The following is a 27,092-nucleotide window of genomic DNA, read 5'->3' as shown; positions in this document are numbered from 1 at the left end:
CTTCTGCCTTGCGCTCTTAATTTCTGCATTCCGACGAGAGCTGTGAAAGAAGCCCATCGGCCAGGCAGAAAACACATCTAAACCGATAGAAGCAAAAACAAATAAATTACCTAATCGAATATTTTCTGTTGTCATGATTGGAATCAATTGATTTACGCTTCCGAAGAAGGTCAGTGCCTCAACATTTGGTGATTCCCCGACGTGATAAAAATCATAAACAATTATAACAAAAATGTTTCTTTGGCGAATTCGCGTACATCCGCCACGGCTCGGCGGTTGTGTACAAGCAACAGTAACGGTTCTCGCGTCAAATGCTTTACCTTCCATTGCTGCCAATTCCTCTGCCCTTGGACCGAGATCTCTTTTAGGAGTGGCTCCACCATCTCGATCTCGCTCGGGACTTCGACTTAGAGCAGTGGTCCCTCGGAAAGCAATATTTGTTTCTCGTCTTATTCCTGATGCTACAACGGAGGATGTTAAACAACATCTTTCCTCTAAACTTAACACTTCGCCTGTTGAAATAGTTGTGACTAAATTTACATTTAAATATAAGCGCAACATATCATCCTTTAAAATTCTTCTCCCTGATTCTTTACTATCCAGTTCTCTAGAACCGTCAATATGGCCTGAGCCATATAATAGTGCGTCCTTTGATTTCAATGCCATCGCGTTTACCGAAACCTGGCTTAACTCCTCTGTCAATTATCATGAAATTTTCATTGATAGTTGACTCGGGTAGAATCTTGCCACCCTACCGGTCTAGGTTAAATCTTATTGACATGCCGTCGTTGCATCATCGCAGAATATGCAATGGCGTAATGTTCGTGCACAAGCTCCTTCTCGGGACTGTTAATTCCCAAACTCTCTTGGGTAAGATTGACTTGGCCGTTCCATCTAGACCTACCCGTACTTTTAGGCCTATCCGTCTACCCATATGTAGGTCTAATTATGCTGATCATGAACCTTTTAGGGTTTTATGCCATAATTATAACTCCCTCTGTCAAACCCTATCCCCTGAACTGTCTCTTAAACTAATTGCATGCAATATTTCTAATCACTTAAATTTAGCTAACTTTTAACTTATCTTTTTCCGCCTTTAGTAACTAAGTACCATTATTAACAGATAATTTGTTAATTTAATAAATAAAATTCTGTTTGCTGTTGTTTCATTTCGGTTTTGGCGCTCTGAGTGTATGCCATTGTTGCTGTTTCAATTCTCGCTGCTGGTCTTTAAATGGCAAAGCCGGTGTGTTCAAACTTTTCGATCGATCGTGTAGCTCATTTTCAGCTGTTCGAGGTTATTTACCGGCTATTGACCTGGAGTTTCCTAAAGTGAAGAAGTGAAGAAGAGTTTGACAAGTGCATGGTCACGCTGGAAATAAGCATAAAGAAGGAATTTAACAAGCGGCAGTCCACAATGCTCCCTTGCTCCGGAGTTGAAGCTTCCGGAATTGAGTATGGGCTACGCGCATTATTATACCCGATACTCAAAATGAGTATTGGGGTATATTAGATTTGTGGTGAAAGTGGATGTGTGTAACGTCCAGAAGGAATCGTTTCCGACCCCATAAAGTATATATATTCTTGATCAGCATCAATAGCCGAGTCGATTGAGCCCTGTCTGTCTGTCCGTCTGTCCGTCCGTCCGTCCCCTTCAGCGCCTAGTACTCAAAGACTATAAGAGTTAGAGCAACGATGTTTTGGATCCAGACTTCTGTGATATGTCACTGCTACAAAAATATTTCAAAACTTTGCCCCGCCCACTTCCGCCCCCACAAAGGGCGAAAATCTGTGGCATCCACAATTTTAAAGATACGAGAAAACCAAAAACGCAGAATCGTAGAGAATGACCATATCTTTTAGACTGCAATCTGAATTGGATCGTATTATTATTATAGTCAGCATCAAGAAAACAATTTCATTTTTTCTCGCCCTGTCTCTCTCTAACACACACGTAGCATAGGCGGCTTTGCTTAGAGTAAAACATTAGCGCCTAGATCTCAGAGACTATAAAAACTAGAGCAACCAAATTTAGTATCCACACTCCTAATATATCGGACCTAGACGAGTTTGTTTAAAAATTTCGCCACACCCTCTTCCGCCCCCCGCAAAGGATGAAAATCTGGGGATATTCATAAATCTCAGAGACTATTAAAGCTAGAGTAACCAAATTTGGTATCCGCACTTCTGTTAGATCTTACTATAAAACCTGAAAGGGCCAGCTCTAAACACGATCTCGTCACTAGAATTTCACCAGGCCAGCTATCCCATCGCGGTAGATTTATTAAGCAAACGATTCAATAACAAGCGTTTAATATTTCAGGCGCACGTTGTTGACATTCTGGGTGTGCAGCGTTTTAAAGAGTTACATATCTGTATACCCTCCGTCCCTTGACTGATACCGCACCTGCCAATCTGAGGGTTTTAAGCAGTTGAGGGTCAAAGACGCAGGCGATGCTCTGGAGAAAAAGCGTGATTCGCAATTGGCTCAGAAGTTTTGGCTTTTAATTTTTATGTCGGGAGTTGGTTGCAAAGTTACAATGACCCTCGGATTGGTCGACGCCGACAAAGCGCTCTATGTTGAGGCTGTCATTCTACAGGCAAAGATTTTCCAACAGCTGGTCTGGAAAGAGCAGCTTCAATGGAATGAGAGTCTGCCGGAGTGTCTTTCGTAAGCGTGAATAACCTTCTGCGTACATTTTTCAATCCCTCAGCATTTTAGATTTGGGTGGTTCACGGGTTCTGTGACGCCAAGATAGAGTTATGTGGCGCTATTTTCTCAATTGATCAGTGAGATACAGCACCTTCAAAGTTTCTTTTGCTCGCCTGGCTCCACAACAGCTTTGTGCAATGGATACGTTTTTTAACTTCTACAGCGCACCATATCCCCGGAATTAACAATGGCTGACTTCATTGGTGGCACACGGATATTTCTCGGCTCGATTTCTTCGCTTGCACCATTTCTGGATGAGCATGGATTGTTGCGCGTCGGAGGCCAACTTTCAAATTTATCACTTGATTTCAATGCGCGGCATCCAGTCATTCTTTCCGTCACAGATGTTGCAATTGTGCATTTCCATGTGCGGAATTTGCATGCTGCACCTCGCCCATTGCTTGCACTTATTCGCCATGAGTATTGACCGTATCATGGCTTAACTGTCGAAGTAGCGAGTAAACGCGTCTTTCGCCTTTGCTGTTACAGGCGTGGATTTTTGTAGTCCGTTTGTTTGAGTGAGGTGTGGACGAGACCACCCATCAAATGCTACATTTGCCTGTTCATTCGTTTTACCACCAAGGCCGTGCACTTGGAGCTAGTGCAGGATTAATCGCACTCAAGCGATTCATTTTCACTCGCAGTCGGCCCAGGGAGATTTTGTCTGATAACGGGACTAACTTTGTGGGAGCTAAGAACGAGTTAAAAGAGATGAAGAAGCTTTTTCTCGACGAAAAGCATCCGGAATCAGTTTAGGAGTTTTGCGTAGCGGAACACAGCCACTGGTGCTTCATTCCCCCTCGCTATCCTCACTTTGGTGGGATCTGGGAGGCTGCGGTGACGACAGCCAAACATCACTTCTACCGATCCGCATCCAGTTTCTCGCTGACTTCAGAACACTCGTGTGCCATATCACTGCGATAGTGAACTAAAGACCATTGCTTCCCATTTTAGAGCATCCCGCCGACTTAGACGTGCAAACACCTGCGCATTTATTGGGAACGGCGCCTATTCGTACATTCGCACCACCAGATGTGACCGGACTGAATTTCAATCGTCTCGATTGCTGGCAGCAGGTCAACTTCCTTCAGCAGACGTTCTGGTTCTGCTGCCGGGAGGAGTACCTCATCCTTCTTCAGGAGATGTCTAAATGGAAAACTGAGAAACCCGGTCTTACCGTCATCGACGTGATCCTTGTAAAGAACGAAAACTTGCCACCCCTCAAGTGGCCACTGGGGAAATTGGCAAAGCTGATTGACGGAAGGGATTGCGTTCTCTGGGTAGCTCAAGACTTCTACTGGGATCACCACAAGGACTATCGCAAAACTATGCATGCTACCAAAGAAGAATGGCTCTGCATTTATCAGCTTTTCAAAATTGCCAAGTTGAAAATAGGTATAAGATACACGGCTAAAAAAAAACATTACAAAACTAGGGGTAATGTTGTGAGTTGCTGCCGCGACCGCAACTCTACATTTATACCCTATACTTAGTCAGTATGGCTCTTCCCGGCAGACATTGAGCGACAGAAAATCAGCCTGAACGTGTCGTCGGGCGCTGCGTAGCGAGCGAAAATTGATTTATTACTTTTGTTATATATGGTCATTTTCTATCACTGTGCGCTTCTCGCATCTTTAAAATTGTGGATGCCAGAGATTTTAGTCTTTTGAAATACACTTGTAACAGTGACATATCACAGAAGACTGGATGCAAAATGTCGTTGCTCTAGCTATTCTAGTCTCTGGGCAATAGGCACTCATAGGGGCGGACAGACGGCTTTTGATGCTGATGAAAGATATATGTACTTTATGGGGTCGGAAACGCTTCCTTCTGGACGTTACATACATCCACTTTCACCACAAATCTAATACACCCCTAAACTCATTTTGAATATCGGGTATAAATACCATATTCACTTCTATCCATTACGCATCTGATTTTGCGATTTCCAAATTTCGCTGGAATTTCGCCCTGGCAAGGGCTGGATTTAAATATATTGGACGTTGATATTTAATAACGGCTCCATCAAGTGGCGAAATAAAATTTAAAATGTCAAGTTTTTGTGCAAGAAGAGAGTGGTTTACAGAGTTGAATGCTGTACTGAGATCGGTGTAAGTAACATCCGTCTGTAAGTTTCCTTGTAAGCCTTTAATGATGAAAGAGGTGAACTGTAATAAAATTATGATATTTTATCGCCACCTTATAAACCCATGCTGAGAACTGGTGGTTTGGAGAAATTGCACAAAGAGATCGTCAATTTCCTTATATTATTTGCCGACGTATTAAGAAATGATAGCGAGGATGGGTGTGTGGTCTATGATTAATGTTTACGAGGAGTAAAACTATTTAAGGTTCTGGGAAATACGTATCCTGTATCTTGGTAGGTAATTCCTAAAGTTTTTATAGTTAAGAGCGGAGAAATTTGTCCGAGGTTTTACATAGCGAGATAGAGAATAACGAAATCCAACTTCTTGAAATCTAATAAACAGGCAGGCTCCGGATTTCACTTACTTTTTCGGATTACGTTTTGTTTTTGTTGTTTAATTTTCTCATGGATTCTGGAAAAACAGAAACAGCTGACATGGTTGCTTCGAAAATATACAGCGTGATACAAATGCCTTTATTTTTTCAATTGCTTGTTTTAAAGCAAAGCGACGGCAGAAAGTGACCGATTTAGGAAGCTTAAGACATCTTAGATACAACACCTGTATATTTAACACGTCTGACTAGCTGTGAGAATAGCATGAAAATTAAATTGCTAATGGTCAAACAATTTATTTGTTGCATTAACATTTTGAATTAAATGTGGCGGGAAATAGCTGTCCTTACACAGATGTACTATTACGCGCATTTTACGAGCAAAGTCTGTGCTGCCAAAGATCCGATAACCAAATCAGGCTGCATCCGCTGTTCTCACAAAAGCTAAAAGAGCTTTTGGCCTCACTAATTATTGCCGAAAAAATTTACGGTTGGTTAAGAAAAGATTATTTATAAAGAAGTCACGAGCTATATTGGGCTGGTAATGGTGCCAGGTTTAATCTTAATGCATCAATAAGTCATTAATTTGTTCCCTTTGTAATTCAGATACGTTTAGTTTTATCATTTCATTCTAGCTAGACAAAATATTCAAAAACTGTGTCAAACACAGTGTAAAAGATGGGGAACTCTACATTTATACCCGATACATAGTCAGTATGGCTACATTAAACGACAAAGAGTGCGTGCGAGAGAGCTACTGCGTAGCTGCGTAGCTACTGCAAATTGATTTGTTCCTTTTTTCTGTAATAATAATCCAATCTGATTCGGATTCGGCAAGATTCGGCAATCTGGTAGATATGGCCATTCTGTATGATTGTGCGTTTTTAACTTTCTCCTATCTTCAAAATCGTGGTTGCCACAGATTTCCGTCCTTTGTGTTGGCGGAAGGGGGTGGGGCGATATTTTGAAATACAATTGTACTTCTGTGAAGTATTTTCAATTGGCAAGTTGAAGGCACAAAAAACTATCATATAATCTTTATCTGCTAGCGAGGAAAAACAGTTTTTATAGCGAACAGGTACAGCTCTTATAAGATTTCCGAAGACGGCGGAATATACGAGCATGTAGTGAAGATAGCAAAGGCGTGAAGAATCAGTTTTACAAACAGGAATTCCAGTCCTTGTTGACCCTGGACTCGGAAAATTTTACGACGTGAAGTTTAAGTCCACTGAAATCAGAACCGCTCCAGAACGTTGAGTCGAACGGTAGTTTCTAAAGGGCTCGGTAAACGCAAGCTGCTGAGCTTACTGCGTAAATCCCTAGAGTTCTGATAAGTTACTGCAAGAGAAGAAGGTAGTTTTTTGTATCGGTGGAAGTAGAACGGGAAGATGAGGATGGAACTTTGGGCTGATTGTGATTGGGGAGAGTTAAGGGGTCCTATTCTTCAGCTTAGTCTTATAATCTTTCACAACCAAATAAGCTGGACAAAATTTTGCCAGAGCAAAAGGTTTTGAATTGAGTTCGACGCATATCTTAAGGAAAGCTATTTCTTTGGAATAACATAAATAAATTTAAACGGCTTAAATTAAACGGCTGTTATATTGCTTTGCATCATTTGACGTGAGGTGTGGGGCAAGCCGTGAGATAAAAACATTGTCGCTTTGGTGGTACCCCCAACTGTGGTTTTGGCAATAACCTTTATTAATGGATAGATTGTTTGATGATGTCATGTTTAAGTAGGGAGCTAATTAAAATATTTTTGTAGTAAAACAAAAACTGTTCAGGCAAATTAAAAGAAAATGCGGAGCCCAAAACAAGAACATGTCTAGTCACTACGAAAGAAAACGAACGATATTTATTTTCTATAAGGGAGCATTTTAAGCGATTAGTAGACTGCTATTCTACAGGTGCCAAAGAGCGTAATGCTCGGCGAGCATGTACAAACAAATATTACAAAGAAGCGCAGCACTGAACTGTGCAAAGCTCTGCAGCAATAAGTGTCGCGCAGTTATGCGCTTAATCACAGGACATTGTCTAAAATTTTGGGGTGCACCCTACAATAATTTATGCCGAAGCTTCAGAGATGAGTTACTTTTCTGCTCCTGCCATGCTATCAGTGAAAGACGGCTACGACTGTTAGGCACATTTTTCATTAATGACAATGCAGAAATATCTACAAGAAGAGTCGTAAACTTTATAAGAATATCCGGATGGACAAGAATAAATTTCACGCGCCAGCGAAACAAATCCACCGGCCGACTCATCCCAAGTGTGTCAGGTTACCCAATAACCTGGCATCCATCTCCTAACCTAACCAAATCTTTTAATTAATACCAAATTCGACTATATATTCAGACAAGTGCTTAAGCCGTACATTAAAAATAAACCTCGTGCAAACTCTAGCTGAAAGCCGAGCTGAAAATTTGAAAGCTCTGAAAAAACAAACGTACAGCACCGGTGCAAGTGATTAGCTTTGATTGATCGATCAAACATGTATCTTCTTATCAACAAGCTGAAAGCGGATTTCAATATTTTCTTCCAATGGCAACCATATGATATAGTGGTCCAAACATATTACACAATTTAGAACATTTTTGGTTATTATCTTAAAAAATAAAGAATTTTTTTTAGAACAACTGGTTTACTTTGACACAGATGTCCGATCCAGCCAGTCCGACAAATAATTTTCGTAGTCATAATATAAAAATGTGTGTAACAATTAGTTTGGATAGCTGTTAACCGCAAATAATAGTTTAATAGATATAGACGGACACATATCTAGGTACCAGATTATCTTTCAAACCAGCTGACAGCCTGCGTACCCAACCAAACTCATTATGGCTTACAAAAGCTCAGATCTAAATTTTGAAAGCCTCTTCAGTACATTTCAGCTAGGAGCGTGGGAGAGCCCTAATTGCTTCTTTGCAGTATAGACTAATGTATGTGTGCATATATGTATGTATGTATATGCCATCTACAAGCCGATCAAAGGTGCATAAGACGTGTTCCTCGAAGTGTTATAAGTACATTTAGTTTAAGCATTATATATATTTTATTTATATAAAAATTGTATATACATTAAGAATTAATAGAATTATTGTTTAATTGATATGTATACATACATATGTATATAAATACAACTTACATAGACGAAATATTTTGAATACAAAACGATATTTCATTTTGCATCAAATGCTATTCAGGTGTTGAACGATTAGGCACCAGCAGGAAAGGTATATACACGCGAACATACAAGTGCATGTATATACCTATACCTATATATATATATATATGTACATATTTTAAAAAGGTCATTAGCTAAACATTGAAAAAGCTACTAGTTTATAATATAGTGAACACGGTTTGATCTGCAGAAAGTAATGAAATTATTCGGATGCTTGCAGTCATTTCAAACATTCAGGGGAATACAAAAAACGTACACAATTATGTACATAAGTATGCAAATTAATTAGTGCATTTGCAGATGGCGAGCGAATTATGCACACTATGCATTTAAAGGCATTTTATAAAAGAAGGACAGGCATCTTTTCGCTGGAGCTGGTAATGTATACAGAAAACGTTATATACATATGTACCTATACATATGTACATATATGAATTAATGCACCAGTGTGGGAATAAGTAGGAATAGTCAAAATTTTACCGAATGTTGGCATTATCATACAATTGGACGCTGGCAGTGCTTTTTTTAGGATAATGTGCTTATATATATACATACATACAGATTTGTATCTGCATTCATATACACGTACAAATATGTTTGGAAGGTTTGTACACACTATACAATCAGTAGGTGTCGTGTTTGTTTAAAGTTTACATGTATAATTTTGTAGTGTCGTGTTTCAGTTAGATGAGCAGCAGCATTAAACTTGGTCTTTTTGGGTGTTGCTGGCATGTATGTGGCATTGCCTAATTTATGGGTATGGGTGGGGTGTGATCGCCACATGTAGGAAAACCTGGAGGCACGGGTGGCAGATCAGCGTTAGTGCCGACCTGCAAAATTAAATTCATACCAATAACGATGTGGAATAGAAAATGACAGTGAAAAAGCCAAAAGCCTGAAGAAAAGAACGCTTCATTAGTTTTTTTTGCATAGCATTGTTTACCATAAACAAAAAACTTACCGGGATTGTCGGCCCTAAAACGGAGCACGACATAGCCATTGTTTGGCACCGCAATCGTATCCTTAGTCGGTGGCAAATTATACTGTCTGTGTAAAAGTCCCCGTCTGTCTAAGTCTAACGCGTGCTTTAAGTTAATTTTCTTTACTGACGAATCGGGCGATCGGCCAATACCAATAACACTGAACCCGTATCCGTGCAAGTGAAATGGATGCGACAAGTTTGGTTGTTGCACTACAAAAAACAAAGTATGACAAACAAAATCTTAAGGCATTTATTAGGGCTACTTACCTTCGTCCACCAAAACAACTTCCACAATAGCATTAAGCGGTATATCGATCTTATGAGTGCACATGCAGTTCGGACCACAGTCGGCTGGTCGATTATCGCCGTTGCAGAATTGTTCTGGGTTAATATCATTATACTGCGATGTGAGTGGCGCTGGTGCAGATAGGTAGGAGATTTCGTCGATAAGCGAAATCACATGATCTCCCGTGGGTGCCACTGTAATTTGTTTAATTAGATCGTTCAATTTAGCTCTTGTATTGCTTACCCAAAAATCTATTATATGTGTTTGGCTGGAAAAGATCCTCTGCACGGTATACAAAGAATCGGAACGGTAGGAAAATCTTCACGTCTGGCTTCTCTGCCAAAATGCCACGATCTATTTCAAGGGCGTTTTTCAGTTGACTTACGCATATGGCGTCGTTCCGTTGACGGTTGCATTGAGCATCCAAGGGATTCATTACCTTTTTTGTCGTATTTGTCGTTCGTAAAGTGTTACAATTATTTGTGTTGTTTTTATATTTACAGGTGCAATAAGAAACAGTTTAAGTCGATTTGAAAGTGTCGGTATTTTACACGGTTGAGATTTTATAAAAAAAAAGAATATAGAAAGATATTACTTATTACATTATATTTTAAGTGCGATCTATTTTTAATTTCCTTTCTACAGTAGTTGTCTCTCATTTGTATTGGCCAAAGATAGGGAAATATATATGCATACATGATTTAAACGTTGCAAAATACTTATTTACATAATAATTTTCGTAACCCAGTGTATTTAATTGATTTTTTTTTTAAATATAATAATAATTACTGTGTAAATGTATCAGATTATTTAGTCAGTGCCCATCTTTATATTTAAAACTCAACAAGATATTCTATACACAATTCTATACACCCCCATAACCCCAATATTGATAAAAAATTACCGAAATATCCAACTTTAGTAAAATTAAAACATGTTATGGGTACTTACCACGCCCTGAGGTATTCCTACATCGTATGTTGGGGGCGCCGACGCAGGCTGATATGGACCACGGGCGTATCGCAAAATGGCAAGCTGTTGAGCGCGACGGATACCGCACTCACCCAGGCCACGTAATTGTATCCAATATGCACCTACGGGCTGATCCGCAGTGATAACGAAATCGTATCGCTCGCCTTAAATTACAAGTTAATGCAGAGAAAAGTTATTGTTGCTATCAGTTGTTTTTGAGAATATATAGTAAAATATTCTATACTATAGGAACTCGATGATGATTTAATGTTGATGCTGATTATGTCTGAGCTATCTAGTATTTCTGCTTACCTGCAAAATGGAATGCTGCTCGAAACGGTCAGAAAAGTGAAAGGCAATTTGTACATACATCTAATGCATGCATGTATATACATAGTTAAATATATGTACATACAAACACACACGACTAATCAGATAGATAGTTAAGACTTCAACGAGTATATATTGACTAATTTAAATACCCCAAGGACACCAGGACATTGACTGATTACACTACTCAACACTGCATTTCCGCTGTGAACCAAACCAACTTTTCCTGATAGATTTGGGGGCTTAACAACATTTAATAATATTTTTTTTAACATTTTTGAAAAAATATATCACCAAAAATTTTAAATTTGAAAGTTATATATTTTCTAGACTATAAGCTTAAGCTACAAAGTGTTTGGGTAAGATCTATAGCTAAATTTGTCAAATGTCTGTTTTATTCACTGTTGTGCATGTATTAGTGGTCAAAAATATTTACAGAATTTTTTTTTTCTTTTTCTAATAAATCTAAGATTTACAATATCTAAATTAAATTTTAATATTAGCTACTATTCGTTCAAAAAATTAATATGTTTTAGTGCGTCTATTCTAGAGACAAAGAAAAAAGTACCTTATTTAACACAGCTTTAAGAAACTGTTTAAAAAACATTATTTTGCGAAATTTCTCTTTTTTTTCAAAAAACACTCTTGAAGAATCATTAAATAACCAAGGATTTTGCTTATCAACTTTTTTTCAATTCTTTAAAAATAAAAAGTTATAAATCAAATTTTAATGCAAGAATGGGTTCGTCTAACCTATTGACGAGCAGTGTACTTAAGTTATGTGGAAAAAGAAGCACTACCTCTAACAAAAAACAGTAAAAATATACCAGACTTTAAAATTCTTTAAAAAATTAAACCGAAAACAAAGAAAAATATTATGAAACATTTTGAAGGCCCCAAATCTACCAAAAAAAATTCCGATCGGTTCACAGCGGAATATAATTTTGAATTATTTTTCATTCATATACAATAGAGTACATGAGCTGAGAATGTAAAATTTGGCTATTTTGCTGGTAAAAGATTGATTCTTTTTACCCTTTACTCTTTTTGAGTATCGTAGTAGTAAATTAGTGGTGATCCATAGCCGAGTCGATATAGCCGTCTGTCTGTCATGTCTGTCCACCCGTCTGTCTGTCATGTCTGTCCACCCGTCTGTCCGTTCGTCCGTCTTGTTTGAGGCCTTGTTTTCAGAGACTATAGAAGTTAGAGCAACCAAATTTTGTATCCAGACTCCTGCAATATAACATTGTCACAAATGTATTTCCAAACTTTTCCATGTCCCTTTCCGCCTCCTCAAATAACGAAAATCTATGGCATCCACAATTTTGATGATACAAAAAAACCAAAAACGAAGAATATCATCAGAGACCATATCTATCAGATTGCCGAATCTAGATCAGAATACTAATTCTCTCTGTTTCTTTCTCACAAATTCTTCGTCTTGCAGTGTGCGCCTTTTGGTAGAGTCGCGGCCTTAGCTGCATTCTACGAATTCTATCTTCGATTGAATTGAATCCTTTGAGATTTTTTTTTCCTAACATATGTCAACTAGCATATATGAAACATTTTTTTTTAATATACAACTTAACGTACCTGAGAAAGAAATGATTGTGTTGACGTCAACAGGATGAACAGGTTCACCATCAGTCGCAATCACAGTCATGCCATGACCCTCGATCGTCACTTGAGCCGGACAGACGGAGGCAAACGCATTTATCATCCGGAAACGGTAACGACGACCTGGTGTAATAGTAAATATTTCCAGCGGTGTATTGGTCATGAAACCAGTGTTGGGGTCGCGGAACTGACCCTTGCCATTAATCAGCATTGATTCAGGATCTTGGCCTGTGTTGACGGCCAGACGTCCAGGATAGCGTTCTGCCGCATCCTCATGCAACCAGTCGCTGATAAGCATAATGTGAGTGGTCAAATCGAAATCATATAGATGCGAGTTTGGGTCTCTAGAGGGCGGCTGACGTACGACAACGCTTCCGTAAAGTCCATCCAGTTTCTGAAGGCCTGTGTGGGCGTGCCAAAAGTGTGTGCCAGCATTTCCTGTCCACTGGTAACGGAAAGTATTACCTTGCTGAATTGGGCACTGAGTGACGAATGGGACGCCATCATAGTACTGCGAACCACGTTGCCATATACCGTGCCAATGGATGGTGACTTCCATTCCCTCCATATGGTTCTCCACGTCAATGACAACCTTATCGTTCTCGCACACCTGAATGCTGGGTCCAGGTATCATGCGATTCGCTGTAAGTATTCCACGCTCAACGCCATCAGCTAAGACACATTGGCAATGACTCCAAACAGTGTTCGTTGCGTTTGGCGTGCATACCTGGCAAGCGCTGTATGAAAGAATAAGAAACGAGAAAATAAACAGTTTAAAGAAAATGTAGTGGTCTAATTGATATTTTGACTGTAAAGTACCCTATAGCAATATATTTTTTGTCTACTAAATATAGAAACTACTAATAAATGTTCACTTTTCACTTGCAGATGCTATTATGGTTTTGACGAGATAGATGCTTCAGCACAAATACGCTATAGGGATTCTCGTATGGCAGCTTTATGGGTATATTGTTCTACATATACACTTCGACATAGACCGATAAACTATAATATACATATATGTATGTATCTAATAGCTGGCATACTTGAAAGAACGATATTCCGAAGAATCATTATTGCAAGGGCATCAAATAGCTTCTTAATAAAGAAAATTTGTATATGCGTTACTTATTCGTGTATTAGATTTAGATTCGTTTATATGTATATAACAGCCAAAAGAAACCGTTTCCGACCCCATACAGTATACGTATATTTATTTTTTATGAGCATCAACACCTGTGTCGACATAGACATTTCCGGATGTCGATCCAACCCTCCCTCCCTCTTGTTCATCGCCTATATCTCATATTACATATGTATATGAGTATGAGTAACCAAATTCTATGTCCAGACTTTTGGGATACGAGTATCAACCTGAACCGGCGCAGAAAAGGCAGACTTTCCAATCCAAATTTAATAATTACCGGATAATATGCATATCATATAACTGTTACCATAAGCTACCATAAACCGACCAGTCTGCAAGAGTAGAACACATTTTCTATCCCAGAATCTATCATTCCTTCCGTGGGTGTGATTAGAAATCAAGAACTAACTATTTTATGGTCAGTACTTACGCGCCCAGCACGGTGTAGTATTCCAAAGTAAAGTGATAGTAGCATATTCTAGGCGGTTCGCCTTCGCGACAAGCACGAGCACATTCGTCCGGCGCAGAAAGAGCTGGATTGCGTCGCAGTTCAGCAGTCGCACTTGTAGAAAAATCTAAGTGACGGAATGGAGACTTTGGATTGGGCTCAACTACGGTTCCGGTGATCTTGTTGACTGGATAACGTGCGGAGTTCGGCAGGCTTCCGCGGGAGTTTAGATAGCCACTACCAGCGGTCAAGGATGGGTTACCGCTGGTAGCCCCTGCCACAGGCACTCCTGGCCCCAAACTATTACTATTCAGAGGTACAGGGCGTGGATGCCCGGCACTCAAAGAGGGGTGGGTCTGTACGAGGCCATGTGTTGCCGAATAGAAGGGCGATTCGAAGGGGGTCGAGCTGCTGGGTGTGGCCACGTGCTGCTGCCAATAAGAGCCGGAGGGCGTGAGGTCCGATTGACTGTCTGAAAAAAATCAACGAAAAAAAAATTAAATTGAAATAAATTTATATACATATAACTGCATATCTTAGTAAAACGGATAAGCAGATCTTTTTTGTGGGGCACATCATAAAATTCGTGTTCCATTAGGTGAAAATAGGCCACCAATTTCAGTACCCGTTTAGCTTGTGAAATCTAGGAGTTCAATCTGCTCAAAGATTACGTAACTCTGAGGTGATTTGTACCCAGTGGCATGTCTTATACTTGCTCTGTTCGCAGAAAAAATTACGATTGGCGACGCTGTGAGCTGCGGCAAGGGCCTGGATATTTTTTTATACCCGGTTTTCAGACAGTATGTATGTGATTGCAATATATTTTATACGTATTTATATATAAGCGCCGATAGCTCTCTCTCTATCTCCCATTGAAAATAAACATTATTTAGGGGATTTCACAGAAGCCTACACACAAAATTTTGTGAGTCTAGCTCTAGCTGTTATTGTCTCTGAGACCGACAAGGCTATATCGAACGGCAATTTATGCTGATCAAGAAAAAATATATGTTATGACGTCGGAAACGCTTCCTTCTGTGTGTTGCTCTAATTGCTTTCCTCCACAAAAAGAATATATACATCACTAAACTTTTCGAGCACCGGTTATAAAAAGGTGTTGCTTTTAATGTGTTGTAGTTGTATATACTCATGAGTATATTTGTGTCTTGTATTGTGACTTCAAACTTAATAATACATTTTTCTTTACTTTACAGTTGTCATATTTAAATCATTAATTAACCCTTTGACTACCTCTTCCAATTGTGTGCAAGGTGTCTTGAGATAATTGCCTGCTTACACCCTCCGAACATACTCGTACATAGTACATATCATACATAGATATGTGTTTATTAGTTGTATTGTAAAAATATTTATAGTCTTTTTTTATTATAATTAAATTATTCGAATTAATGAACCTTTTTTCAAGTGTATTGTAGTAGTAACTAAAATAGGTAAAAATCTTCCATAAGGATTTAATTTTTAGTCATGTATGTATATATTTACTACAGTGTAAATTTATAATATAGTATATTAGAAAGTGTATGTATAGCCATATCTTAAACGGTTAATTTATCTTCGAAGCATAGGAATTAAAATATCTTAAAAAATTTTAAATTACTTAATTCAAAATATTAACATATTGTTATACATATGTACATATATCAAAGTGTGAGATAATTTAACATATTTGTTTAAATGGTAACATTTGCTTTTCATTGTATTCGAGTAGAAAGTAGTGGCATTCGCGCTCAGGAATTTCGAGCGTATTTTCAATGTCGGATAAGGCAGGTGAACAGTTTCAATGGAGCAACGGCCATGTACTTTCAAGTCTATTGTTGTCTGTCTTGATTTAAATTTAAATGAATGCATTTCATATACTCGTACTCTGGTGCGTATGCTCCCTATACTCACTAAAAAGCAAAGGCCGAACCTTAAATTATAAACTACAAATCTTTTGAAAGCCTCAGAGTGAAAGTTTATCGGTAATTCATTTATTTTTCAGAAATGACTTTGGCTCTAAATTATATATATTATGTATATTATGTATTATGTATTTAGAAATAGACCATGAATGATTTACAGCTTCTAAATGGAGTTAATGCGAAACGAATTTCATCTATAAGGTGTATGCAAAGAGCTTGAATGTTGGGACTGTCCGGTTCGAATAAAGTAAGTTTTAACGGAAATTTGTGGCTATTCGTTTGGGTTATAGCCACCAAGGTCAGCTTACATTGGCCGCGCCTTGTAGACTTTTGTGCTGGTTCAGTCGGTAAAAGTTTAAATTAACTTTCACTTTGGCGCTGTAAAGAATTACTCAAAAAATCTAGCATGATTTTCGTTTTTTACACTTGTAGGGTGACTGGAAGAAGTAAGCGTCTTTGACGCTATAAAGTATATATGTCTGTGCGAGTATTTACATATTATGAATTTGTTGTATCATCAACAGCGGCGTCTGTATAGCTATACTTTTTGTTTTGAAGACATATATGTACGAATGTATGTACACATGAATGAACATACATATATGTATACAAGAGGCGAAAATAGAAACAGTGTATTCAGTTTGCGCTCACTGGTATTCTTGTTTCTCGTTAAGGTGCACGTGCGAGGAGTTGTGCATGCTTGCATGCTTCTCAGTTGCTGTTTACTCACTCAAGCAAACAACTCTCATGTTGAGAAAGAGAGTTGCACACATTCTTTTGGCGATCTGATGTTGATACAACAATCTTATGTAGATAAGTTGTTCTTCGAGCTTCAATGTTAGCAATTTTCGTTTACGTTTTTACGTATGCATGTAATAAATCTTTGAATGAATTCAGCTTTGGTACTTATAGTGGATTTTAATAATAACGGATTTTGATATTAAATAATATGATTTCATTATTTATTTTCTCTTTAAAGTACTTCAAAAGTTCTTCAGGTGTGTCCCTTATAAAAAAAAATCGCCGCCCGTTTTCGATGATCGTTATATCGTCTGACATAGGGGAAAGTATAACAAATAATTAATGTCTTTCAGGTCCAAAGATTTGCCTTTCCAAAACTATACAACTTTGAGTTATGAAACTTTTGAGCTTTTTGGGTATTTTTTTGTCTTTTATTATTATGCCAAAGCGCACTAACACAATACAATACATAAAGCTGTTGTTTTTGCGGTTCAATTGTGGTTTGAATACTATAGCTATATAACTGCCACTAAGGTTTTATACTTTTCCAATATACCTGTGTGAAAAAAATAAACATATCTGACCCTATATGTATATATGACACTATATTTTAATCATCCTAAAAAGCATAGTCCATACAGCCATATCCGTCTCCTTCTGTGCCGCCTGTTTTAATTCTCTGGTACATTCTTCATATGGCAGATTATTAAATAGCCGTTATCTACAGTGATCTTATTTGGGTAAGTTATCTTAATAAAATTCAAACAAAAATTTCAAACGTATGTTCGGACTATATTGTTAAATAAAAAGCAATTTTATTTGGAGATACTATTATATATTGGTGTAATATTACAATCTTGCATCTACATACATATGTACATATGTATATATGAATACTGCGTGCAGCAAAAAGATGAAGCTGTAAGCCAAAAAATGTTACGACTGAGAGGCCATTTCCCAACAAATTTCCTAATTATAAAAAATACATATGTAAAAAGATATATGTATATGTATGCCTAATTATATGAATATGCGCTATTTAAGGAAACCTTGCAATACAAATTTCTTTTCGATAATTTAAAAGAAATGAAGAATTGGTCAAAAGTTGAATTGCAGAGTTGAAATAGTCAAGTGTATCTGACTGTTTCCATGCAAACTAATTTCAGTTCTAGTTTAAAATGGTCAGACAAAAATATTTAGTAAAAGCTTTTATAAAAATTAAAATTCTGTTATAATATATATTAACAAAGCTCACAATGATTTGGTGAAAATCGGAACACTATCATATGGGTAATGAAATAAGGCTTTTGAGTGGGGAAGATTATGGGCACTGCCTAACCGCAGATATTTTTTAAGATATAGATTTATTGGTGGTCCAACTTCAATCAATACTAATAATGCAACATTTTGATACACTTTATTAAGCCATAGATATTAATGTTGTTTGCTCCCACTTGTATAACACACCTTTTTAAAAAAAAAAGTCATATATTCACATATTTAAATATGTATATAAAGCGTTTAAAAGCGTGTGGTAACACCTAATGCTCCAGGACTCACTCGGAATACACTCATAAAATAAGAATAACTAATTGAGTAAAATTGTTTAAATTAATTATTAATAAAAACAAAAAAATGTTTGCCCACAAATAATTTATTACCACCGATCCGTGTTTGAGGTTGAATGCTGGAGCTGTATAGCCGATGTAAAATCAATAAAAATATTATTTAAATTGTTTGCATTTAGTATTTTAAGAATTGAAATAGTTTTGAAAAATGAGTCTGATAGTTTGAACGATTTTTCAGAAATCCGATGAATGGTAAAAAGGTAAAACAAAACGAGGGGGAACGTTGTGAGTTGCTGCGGACACTGCAACTCTACAGTTATACCCGATCCTAAGTCAGTATGGCTCTCCTCCGGCAGACGCCGCTCATATTAAACGACACGACAAAGAGTGCGTGCGAGAGAGACAGAAAATCAGTCTGAGCGTGACGTCGGGCGCTGCGTAGCCAGTGCAAATTGATTTGTTTCCTTTCGCTATAAAAATGATCTGATCTGATTCAGCAATCTGATAGATATGGTCGTTATCTATGATTCTGCGTTTTTAGTTTTCTCAAATCTGCAATATTGTGGATGCAACAGATTTTCGTCCTTTGTGTGGGCGGAAGGGGGTGGGGCTAAATTTTGAGATATACGTTTTATAGTGAGATCTAACAGAAGTGCGGATACCAAATTTGGTTACTCTAGCTTTAATAGTCTCTGAGATTTGTGAATATCCCCAGATTTTCATCCTTTGCGGGGGGCGGAAGAGGGTGTGGCGAAATTTTGAAACAAACTCGTCTCGGTCCGATATATTAGGAGTGTGGATACTAAATTTGGTTGCTCTAGCTTTTATAGTCTCTGAGATCTATGCGCTAATGTTTTACTCTAAGCAAAGCCGCCTATGCTACGTGTGTGTTAGAGAGAGACAGGGCGAGAAAAAATGAAATTGTTTTCTTGATGCTGGCTATAATAATAATACGATCCAATTGAGATTCCGCAGTCTAAAAGATATGGTCATTCTCTACGATTCTGCGTTTTTGGTTGTATCGTATCTTTAAAATTGTGGATGCCACAGATTTCGCCCTTTGTGGGGGCGGAAGTGGGCGGGGCAAAGTTTTGAAATATTTTTGTAGCAGTGACATATCACAGAAGTCTGGATCCAAAACATCGTTGCTCTAACTCTTATAGTCTTTGAGCACTAGGCGCTGAAGGGGACGGACGGACGGACGGACAGACGGACAGACAGACAGGGCTCAATCGACTCGGCTATTGATGCTGATCAAGAATATATATACTTTATGGGGTCGGAAACGATTCCTTCTGGACGTTACACACATCCACTTATACCACAAATCTAATATACCCCAATACTCATTTTGAGTATCGGGTATAAAAAAACACAACAGCCAATTAAAGCATAAAAAAAGCGAAATATGATGGAAATGAAAAAGTGATACTATTGTGAAATCTGCAGCAATAGTGTAGCACCGACATTACCGACAGCATCGGTGAATAAATGATCAAAAATAAAATGAAATTATAGCTGCTTCAAAAGCCATCGCAATGAGACCGTAACGATTTTCCTTAACAGTACGAGTATCGTTGTGGTCGTCGTTAATATATAGCTGTACATTTTAGTTGGCACTAATATTCTTAACAGAAACTTCAAATCAAAAAAATATAAGAAAAAACATTTTTAATCGTACATATATGCTAGAGTAATAAAAGCAGATTTTGAGCGTTATTAATGAACGTCTTACCAAAATTCGTCGTCATTGGATCAGAATGAAAACATATTTCTATTGTAGCAGGATCTGTCGACTATCAAACATAAAATATGTACATTTATACACAATTCACAATTTCTTTAAGTTTCCAACCAAATCTTTGTATACCCGACATTCAAAATGAGTGTGGGGAAAATGGCTGTGTGTAACGTCCAGACAGAAGCGTTTCCGAACCCATAAAGTATGTATATTTTTAATCAGCATCAATAGCCGAGTCAATAGAGCCATGTCCTTATGTCCGTCCGCCCGTCTGTCCGTCCCTAAGAGCGCCTAGTTCTCAGAGACTCAGATTGCGGAGTCTGGATCAGATCGGATCATTATTATAACCAAAAGCAACAAATCAATTTTCAGTGGATACGCAGCGCCCTACACTGGTTGATTTTCTGCCTCTCTCGCACACACTCTTTGTCGTTGAATGTTAGCGCCGTCTGGCAGAGGAGAGCCATACTGACCAAGTGTCGTTTTTATAATTGTTTTGTGTCTATAGTATGAAAAAAATGTGTGTAAATAATTGTTGGTTTGGTCTAGTACTATGTTTTTAACATCTTAAAAAGGTTTGGATTGGATTTTGTGACCTGAAAAGAATTAGGTGCTCAAATAAAAGCATGCATTTAATCCGATCGACGGAATGTAAAGCCGTTCAATATTTTTGTGTCCAAAAGTCACTACTTGATGCCGTACCACCTTACTTGTTATTTATCGGGCTGTGCGATGATCGAAAAATGATTTTTTCTATTTATTAGCTACCTCTAGTACTTAAGTTCCAATATTATTGAAACTTGGGACTACCGATAGTACCTGGTACTCAGTTTATAAATTTGTATGTAATTCTATGATTTATGTAACTTATACGATATATACTGCACGCCGTTTACCCCCTTTCCACCTAATGAGAAATATTATTGTTGTTTCCATACCGTCTATTACATATCTCGATGTTTTTTTTTACCCACCGACGAAGTACCATTCTATATCGTTATATATCCCTCACGACATCAGGGGGTGTCACACTGGTAGGGGAATTCTTTCTATAATATCCGATCGGAAAGTAGTTCGTTAATCTAGTAGACAATCTCTATGATTTTGACTTTTTGGTTCTTTTGTATCTTCGAAATTATAGACGTTACAGATTTTCGCAATTTTAGGTCTCTGGAGGTCATTGAAAAATTTTCACATGAACAGTATGACAGTATACTGTATGAACACAAAAATTTCCTTGCTGTGGCACTTATAGTTTCAGAGATCTAGCGGCGCTATCGCCCTAGGCTGACGGACGAACGGACATGGCTATATCAACTCAGCATTTGATGTTGATCTAAACAATATGTATATACTTTATGGGATCTTCCTTCTTCCTTCCATCTGGTTGTTCTAATAATCTATATATTATATTATATTAAGTCGAATATATCTTGTACTCTTTGAGTACATAGAATATTGTTTTACGATTTGGTCGTATAATATCCCAATCCTATTTTGAGCTGGGAAATACTTTCAGGCATTATAAAATGTAAACCATTTTATAATAGGGATAGTCCAGATTATCGATCGTATCTATGTTAGCTATATGATATGACTTAAATGACAGGGATAAAAGGGAAAAGATGTTGAGCACGTTTTTGATATTGGGATGACTTTGTCATTTAGATGACATACTCGTAGGAACGGAGCGATGTGCAAGGGCATTTGAAACTTCAGACGCCGAAGCTAGCCTTTCTTTATTGTTCAAGTTTCACTAGTTTAGCTAGTTCTACTTTAACAAAAATTGTTTTTGGGTCCCACGTTGGGACCCATGCGAACTTTTCTCAAGATATGAGTAAGTTCAGAGAAGTATTATGCAACAAGAAACACGTAGAAAACATACATTTGCAACACTCCTGTGGTGTGATCTCGTATCACCGACCGAGTAAAATCATCTGATAAAATTTGGCTTCGATTTCTCCTGGAATATATAAACGATCGGGCAAAAACGTGAAAAAAATATTTTCCTAGATAGCACTATGCAACACCACATTTCTGCTGTGAACCAGCGGATTTTTTTTATAGATGTGGTGCTTTGATGTGTAATGATATTTTTTGTTTTTTTTTTGATGATTTTTGATTATTGATGTTTTTTTTGTAAATCTGTGTTTTTGTTTTACTGTTTTTATTAGAGGTTCTGCTTTAGTTTTTCCCCTTACTGTTTTACCGTTAAATTCAGTTACGTTCCGTTACTGCTATAAATATAAAATTGTGGTATTTTTTGTATAAAAAGTAGCACAATTTATCGGTAAAACGGTAGAAAACGATACCTTAAAGGACGCCAATCTAATTAATGTACCTATACATGAAAAATATGAAAGCCCAAAACTTTTTCCGAGTTTTCAAAGTTAAAATTAAAAAAAAATATAAAATACATACAGTTACAAAATACCAGTTTTTTAAAAATAGAACAAAATTAAAAAATTCGCAGGGGAAGAAACTAGCTTTTTCTTCCCCTGCGAATTTTTTAATTTTGTTCTATTTTTAAAAAACTGGTATTGGACTAGTATTTACATACTTTCAGAACGTTTTAATCGTTCAGTAAAAGATCAATTTAAAATTATTTTTGACTTGCATTCCAAATACTAGCCGTGCTCTCGGTCAACTGCGTTAGTTGTGGAGGTACTAAATCGTTTTTTGAGAAGAAAGTTGGTTTCGCTCACGTAAGTAAATGTGTCATTATTACTAGGTGTTGCAAGTACTCACATGTTTACATATGTAACAGTACATACATATAGAGTAAATATATATGTAGCTTGCTGTCAATTGCAAACGTTGTGGGTTGTGGGCTAACAAGATCAGTCCACGTAGTAGACAAAGTAAATTGCGATTAAGATTTGTTTTTCATTTGCTAAGGTTCGTTGGTCGTAGAGTCTGGTTGGTTAGTTTGCGGTCGGTTTTATATTAGTTTATTGCAAAAATGTTTTGGCCCGTACGAGTGACTGCAACAGCATTACTAGTTTCTCGTTTCTTGTCGCATTTAGCTTTAGCGTCAACGAGTTTTTCTGCTCCATTTCGTTGAGCTCTACACAAAGCTTGTTGCACACATACAAACATTAGCTTACTTTTGTACATACAAATGTTCATGTAACTGTTCATGTATTTCATATACAGATGCAGTGTCGACTAGTTTGCTCCATAATGCTGTCTCTTTTTGTGGGTTATTTGGACTGGCTCGGCCCGCGTTTTATTTGACACAAATTATTTCAGCATAGTAATCAAGAATCCACATGGAGCTGTCACAACAAATCGAAATTCTTGAAAGGAGCCTCACTAAAATTATTTGCCACCTAATCAGTAACCTCTATAAGAATCAGGAAACAGACTATTTATCAAGCACTAAAAATTATATTAAGAATACCATTTTTGAAAGTCAGTTCTTAGACTTATGTTTTGCAATTTTAGACGGAACACTTGTCTCCAACTTTTTCATCAGCTAATAATTAAATTAGGCATTTTAAATATAGAGACCTTGTTTGCTGCTAATCAAGATGGATAGTCCCTTGCATGTATATATATGTATACATACATATATGTACATATGGTTTCATATACATACATATATTTGTATGTATGTATGTGCATATATTTAAAAATCAAATAAATTGGTCTTTGAATCCACTATAAATTCAACAAATTCGCGTGGTTTTGACCCAGATTTTCTGAGTTAATTATTTTTTTTCCAAATTCATATCAATTTGCGAATCGGTGTGATTTTTTCAAATTCCAATACATACATACATACATAGGTACGCATACATATGAATGTACACTTTTTTGGCAAAATGACTTCCAGGGATCATTCTTTGCATGTGACATTAGTAGTACAAGAGTAATAATTCGGGTTTGTATTTTTATGTATGTATACTTGTACATATGAATTAGAATAATATTCCACTCTGCTTATGCAAATATTCGCCAAGTTTTAAAAGTACACATAGAAATTTGTGCTTAAAGTTGCCAAGCCTTGTCTCTGCCCTGAGTTGCTTTAAAGCTGCACCATTTTAGACCCGTTATGGACCGGTTTGAAACCTGAGCAAATCTATAAGCAATTTGTATGACTTAGTGCATGTTATTTACTTCATTTATACATATGTATATTTTTATTCCGGCAAAGTTTTACTAATATTGCAACATAGTCCAAATTATAAGGTTATGGTTATTGTGTGATATCGAGTATATTCCATTAATAAAGGCACATACATAGATATGTATGTATTAAATTCATTTATATTACTTCATTATTACGGTTATAATTGTAAAGATATGTTTAATCATGTGCGGCCGATTTTAATCATTTACATATATATAAAGTTTTAACCAATCCAATTTTATACCCTCGTTATTAATTATTCTCAAATTTAGCAAAGAACCAAAATGTTTAAGCTATCGTTATAATTGCCAATTATCTGACGTGACATTTGCGATCAACCTGTGCGTTATAGCTAATATTGTATACCTGTCTCAAAGCCCTAATCAATACAGCGAATACAACGGGTTCAACGGGTTTGTTGCTGAATTTAAATTTGTCTTATACGTTATGTATGTGAGTATATATATATACATTGTATATGCATATCTATGTACCTTATTTTTTATAAATCGTACATACCTGTGCATTAAAGTATAATGTTTTTTTACTCTGCGAGCCCTGCAATTCCCAAGCACTATTTACAGAATATATGTAGTTGTAAAATTATATATCTATGTATGTTAATACAGGAAGTTAGAGTAAATTGACAGTAAAATCAATTTGTATATTATTTGTAATTGTAAATTTCATTCGGTTTGGCACATCTGACTGCCACAGTTGCAGTCGCATGAGCTTATACATATGTATGTATGTACATACGAATGTATATATGTAAATATCTTTATGGGGTGTGGTAGCACTGACAACACCACACAATGTCATAGACAGCGAGAAATGACGTACATTAATACTCACATAGTGCAGTGACTGCTCGTATTGTTTTTTTGACAGAGGTATCTTATAAAACCATGCCCTCTTACGGCGGGATTTTCTATTTTCCCAAGCCTAATTATATTCAGAAGTGTATTCACTTGTTACTGGAGCTTTGCGATTAATGTTTGTGTAGTCTTATAAATAAGCCCTGAATTTATTCCTAATCTGAGCTATTTCCTATGCAAGCCATAAATTGTACGTAAATATTAAAGAAATTGCATAGTTAAGCTTTAACGGATGCGGATTTGCTTTAAAATGGTTAATAATTACCGGTTTTCTGTTTGCGTTTCTGTGTGTTTCAAAACTGTGGACAACTGATTTTTTGTTACCGACTGCGACATTGTTCAACTGTTCCCCTGTTCTTCAATAAATTTAGGACACACTGCGATACCTCTGTTCAAGGCTAAACTTCTTTAAATACCGCATAAAAAGAAGCACTGAATGGGTCGGAACTTACACCTGCCATGATAACCTTCATGACGAATAAGGTCCAACTTAATATGGTGCATTGGCTAGAGTATACCAACTTCGGCGAGAAAAAGCTCTCATTTCGACTGTTTTGTAACTGGATACCGGTTATCTTGTACTCCAGCACTCTCAATTGTAGCATTCTTTGCATTTGAATTTATTGCCTTAGTGAATGTAAGCTTGCCACAGTGGCTTAACTGTGAATTTTTGTACATAGTCGTATATGTATGTACCTACTTACACACATATGTACATATATGTACATGTGTACATAATGCCTGCTACAAAGTTTGTAACCTGCAACAACTCTTGGATTTTCACAGTTTCGTTGTGTACGTGTGTTGTATAGCGTGATAACTTGTTATGCTCGTTGTAGAGTATTTTGTGCATATCCGTTTGAATATTTTACATGCAAGACGCCTTTTCTTGCCAACAAAAAATGAAAGTACCCATGGACAAGGCCGGACCATTATGTTTTCTTTCCCGTGCGAGCCCATTTGGTAAAAAATATAATTATGTTTTCTTGATGTGGTATGTTTACGTAAGCGCGCGACTCTGTTCGTCCTTGTCGTTTTATGAACCCCACAAAGTAAAAAAACATGGCCAAATAATTAATCTAAGTTATTAAAATTAAGTCTGTGGTGGGCTCAATAAACGAAAAGAAATAAATATTTATAGTATATCCCCCTTTCAGATTAAGTCAGGTGCTAAGAGAAAGTGAAATGAATTTTGGCTGGCTTACCTTTAGCACGTTGCTTCGGTTGCGAACTGGCGACGCGTACCGCCTCAATATCAGGAAAATCCGAAAATATGGCCATAACCGAGAAAAGAGTAATAACCTGCTGAAATCCTTTGCGCTTCATCTTCAGCGGTATAGGTTTAATTTTCACGACAATGTATGCAATTATTATTAACTTTCTTTCACTTTTGAGCTTTAGCCACGTCCCAATAACACAATTTAAAATTTTTTTTTGTTTAGTATCTTTTATGAGAAGCAGGAAGCAGGCACAGATAACAATGAGACAATATTTTTCCTTATATACTAGGTGAAAGATACTCTAGCTGAGTCGAGTACAGCGTTACGAAGTACGCACACCGCGATTAACCACCAAACTGAAGCAGTAGCTGCGAACGTATGACTATATAAAATCTTTCAAACGTAAAAGTCAATGCAAACCAAGCTTACGAACGAATAGGGGAAAGGAATGGCTGAGTGAATCATTCCATGGCTCGAAGAGCGCAAGAAATTGCAGCAGCCAACTTGATCATGATCTCAGAGTAAGTCGCTCAGAGCTCCCACAGCTCACAAAAGCTTCGTAAAGCACGAATAGAGAAATACAAAAATTAAAAGACGACGTAGCCAGTTTTTTTTTGTATTTCTGTGTCTGAAATCAAAATTAGAGAGTGTTTTTCGAGTTTCAAATATTTAAAGTAGTTTTAATTTCAATGTACATATTTAAGGTCTTATTTACTATACCTCGACTTAC

General features: G+C 37.1%; 1 protein-coding gene across 5 annotated transcripts in view; it reads right to left on the bottom strand.

Moving 5' to 3' along the window:
* LOC6590583 (laccase-1) overlaps positions 1–26,701 on the bottom strand; it is a 30,863-nt gene extending 4,162 nt beyond the window's left edge. The window contains exons 1-9 of one of the 5 annotated variants that reach the window (XR_003408551.1): positions 26,348–26,688; positions 14,140–14,629; positions 12,539–13,299; positions 10,595–10,779; positions 9,887–10,082; positions 9,625–9,837; positions 9,337–9,567; positions 9,226–9,270; positions 8,337–8,466 (exon numbers count right to left, since the gene is read on the bottom strand). Coding sequence is in view for 4 of the 5 variants with exons in the window: in XM_002015345.2 (XP_002015381.1) it covers positions 9,122–9,270; positions 9,337–9,567; positions 9,625–9,837; positions 9,887–10,082; positions 10,595–10,779; positions 12,539–13,299; positions 14,140–14,629; positions 26,348–26,468 (2,346 nt within the window). In the remaining variant the exon portion in view is untranslated. Of the gene's footprint in view, positions 1–8,336; positions 8,467–8,510; positions 9,271–9,336; positions 9,568–9,624; positions 9,838–9,886; positions 10,083–10,594; positions 10,780–12,538; positions 13,300–14,139; positions 14,630–26,347 lie in introns of those variants that run through there. The other 4 variants (XM_026987029.1, XM_002015345.2, XM_026987028.1 and 1 more) reach the window with 4 other exon arrangements.
* Positions 26,702–27,092: the final 391 nt, after the last annotated feature.

The sequence above is a fragment of the Drosophila persimilis genome, unplaced genomic scaffold, assembly GCF_003286085.1.
Source record: "Drosophila persimilis strain 14011-0111.01,24,50 unplaced genomic scaffold, DperRS2 tig00000002-arrow-pilon, whole genome shotgun sequence".
NCBI classification, from domain to species: domain Eukaryota; kingdom Metazoa; phylum Arthropoda; class Insecta; order Diptera; family Drosophilidae; genus Drosophila; species Drosophila persimilis.
The sequence above is the reverse complement of the archived record's forward strand: the minus strand, read 5'-3'. Positions and strand labels throughout refer to the sequence as shown.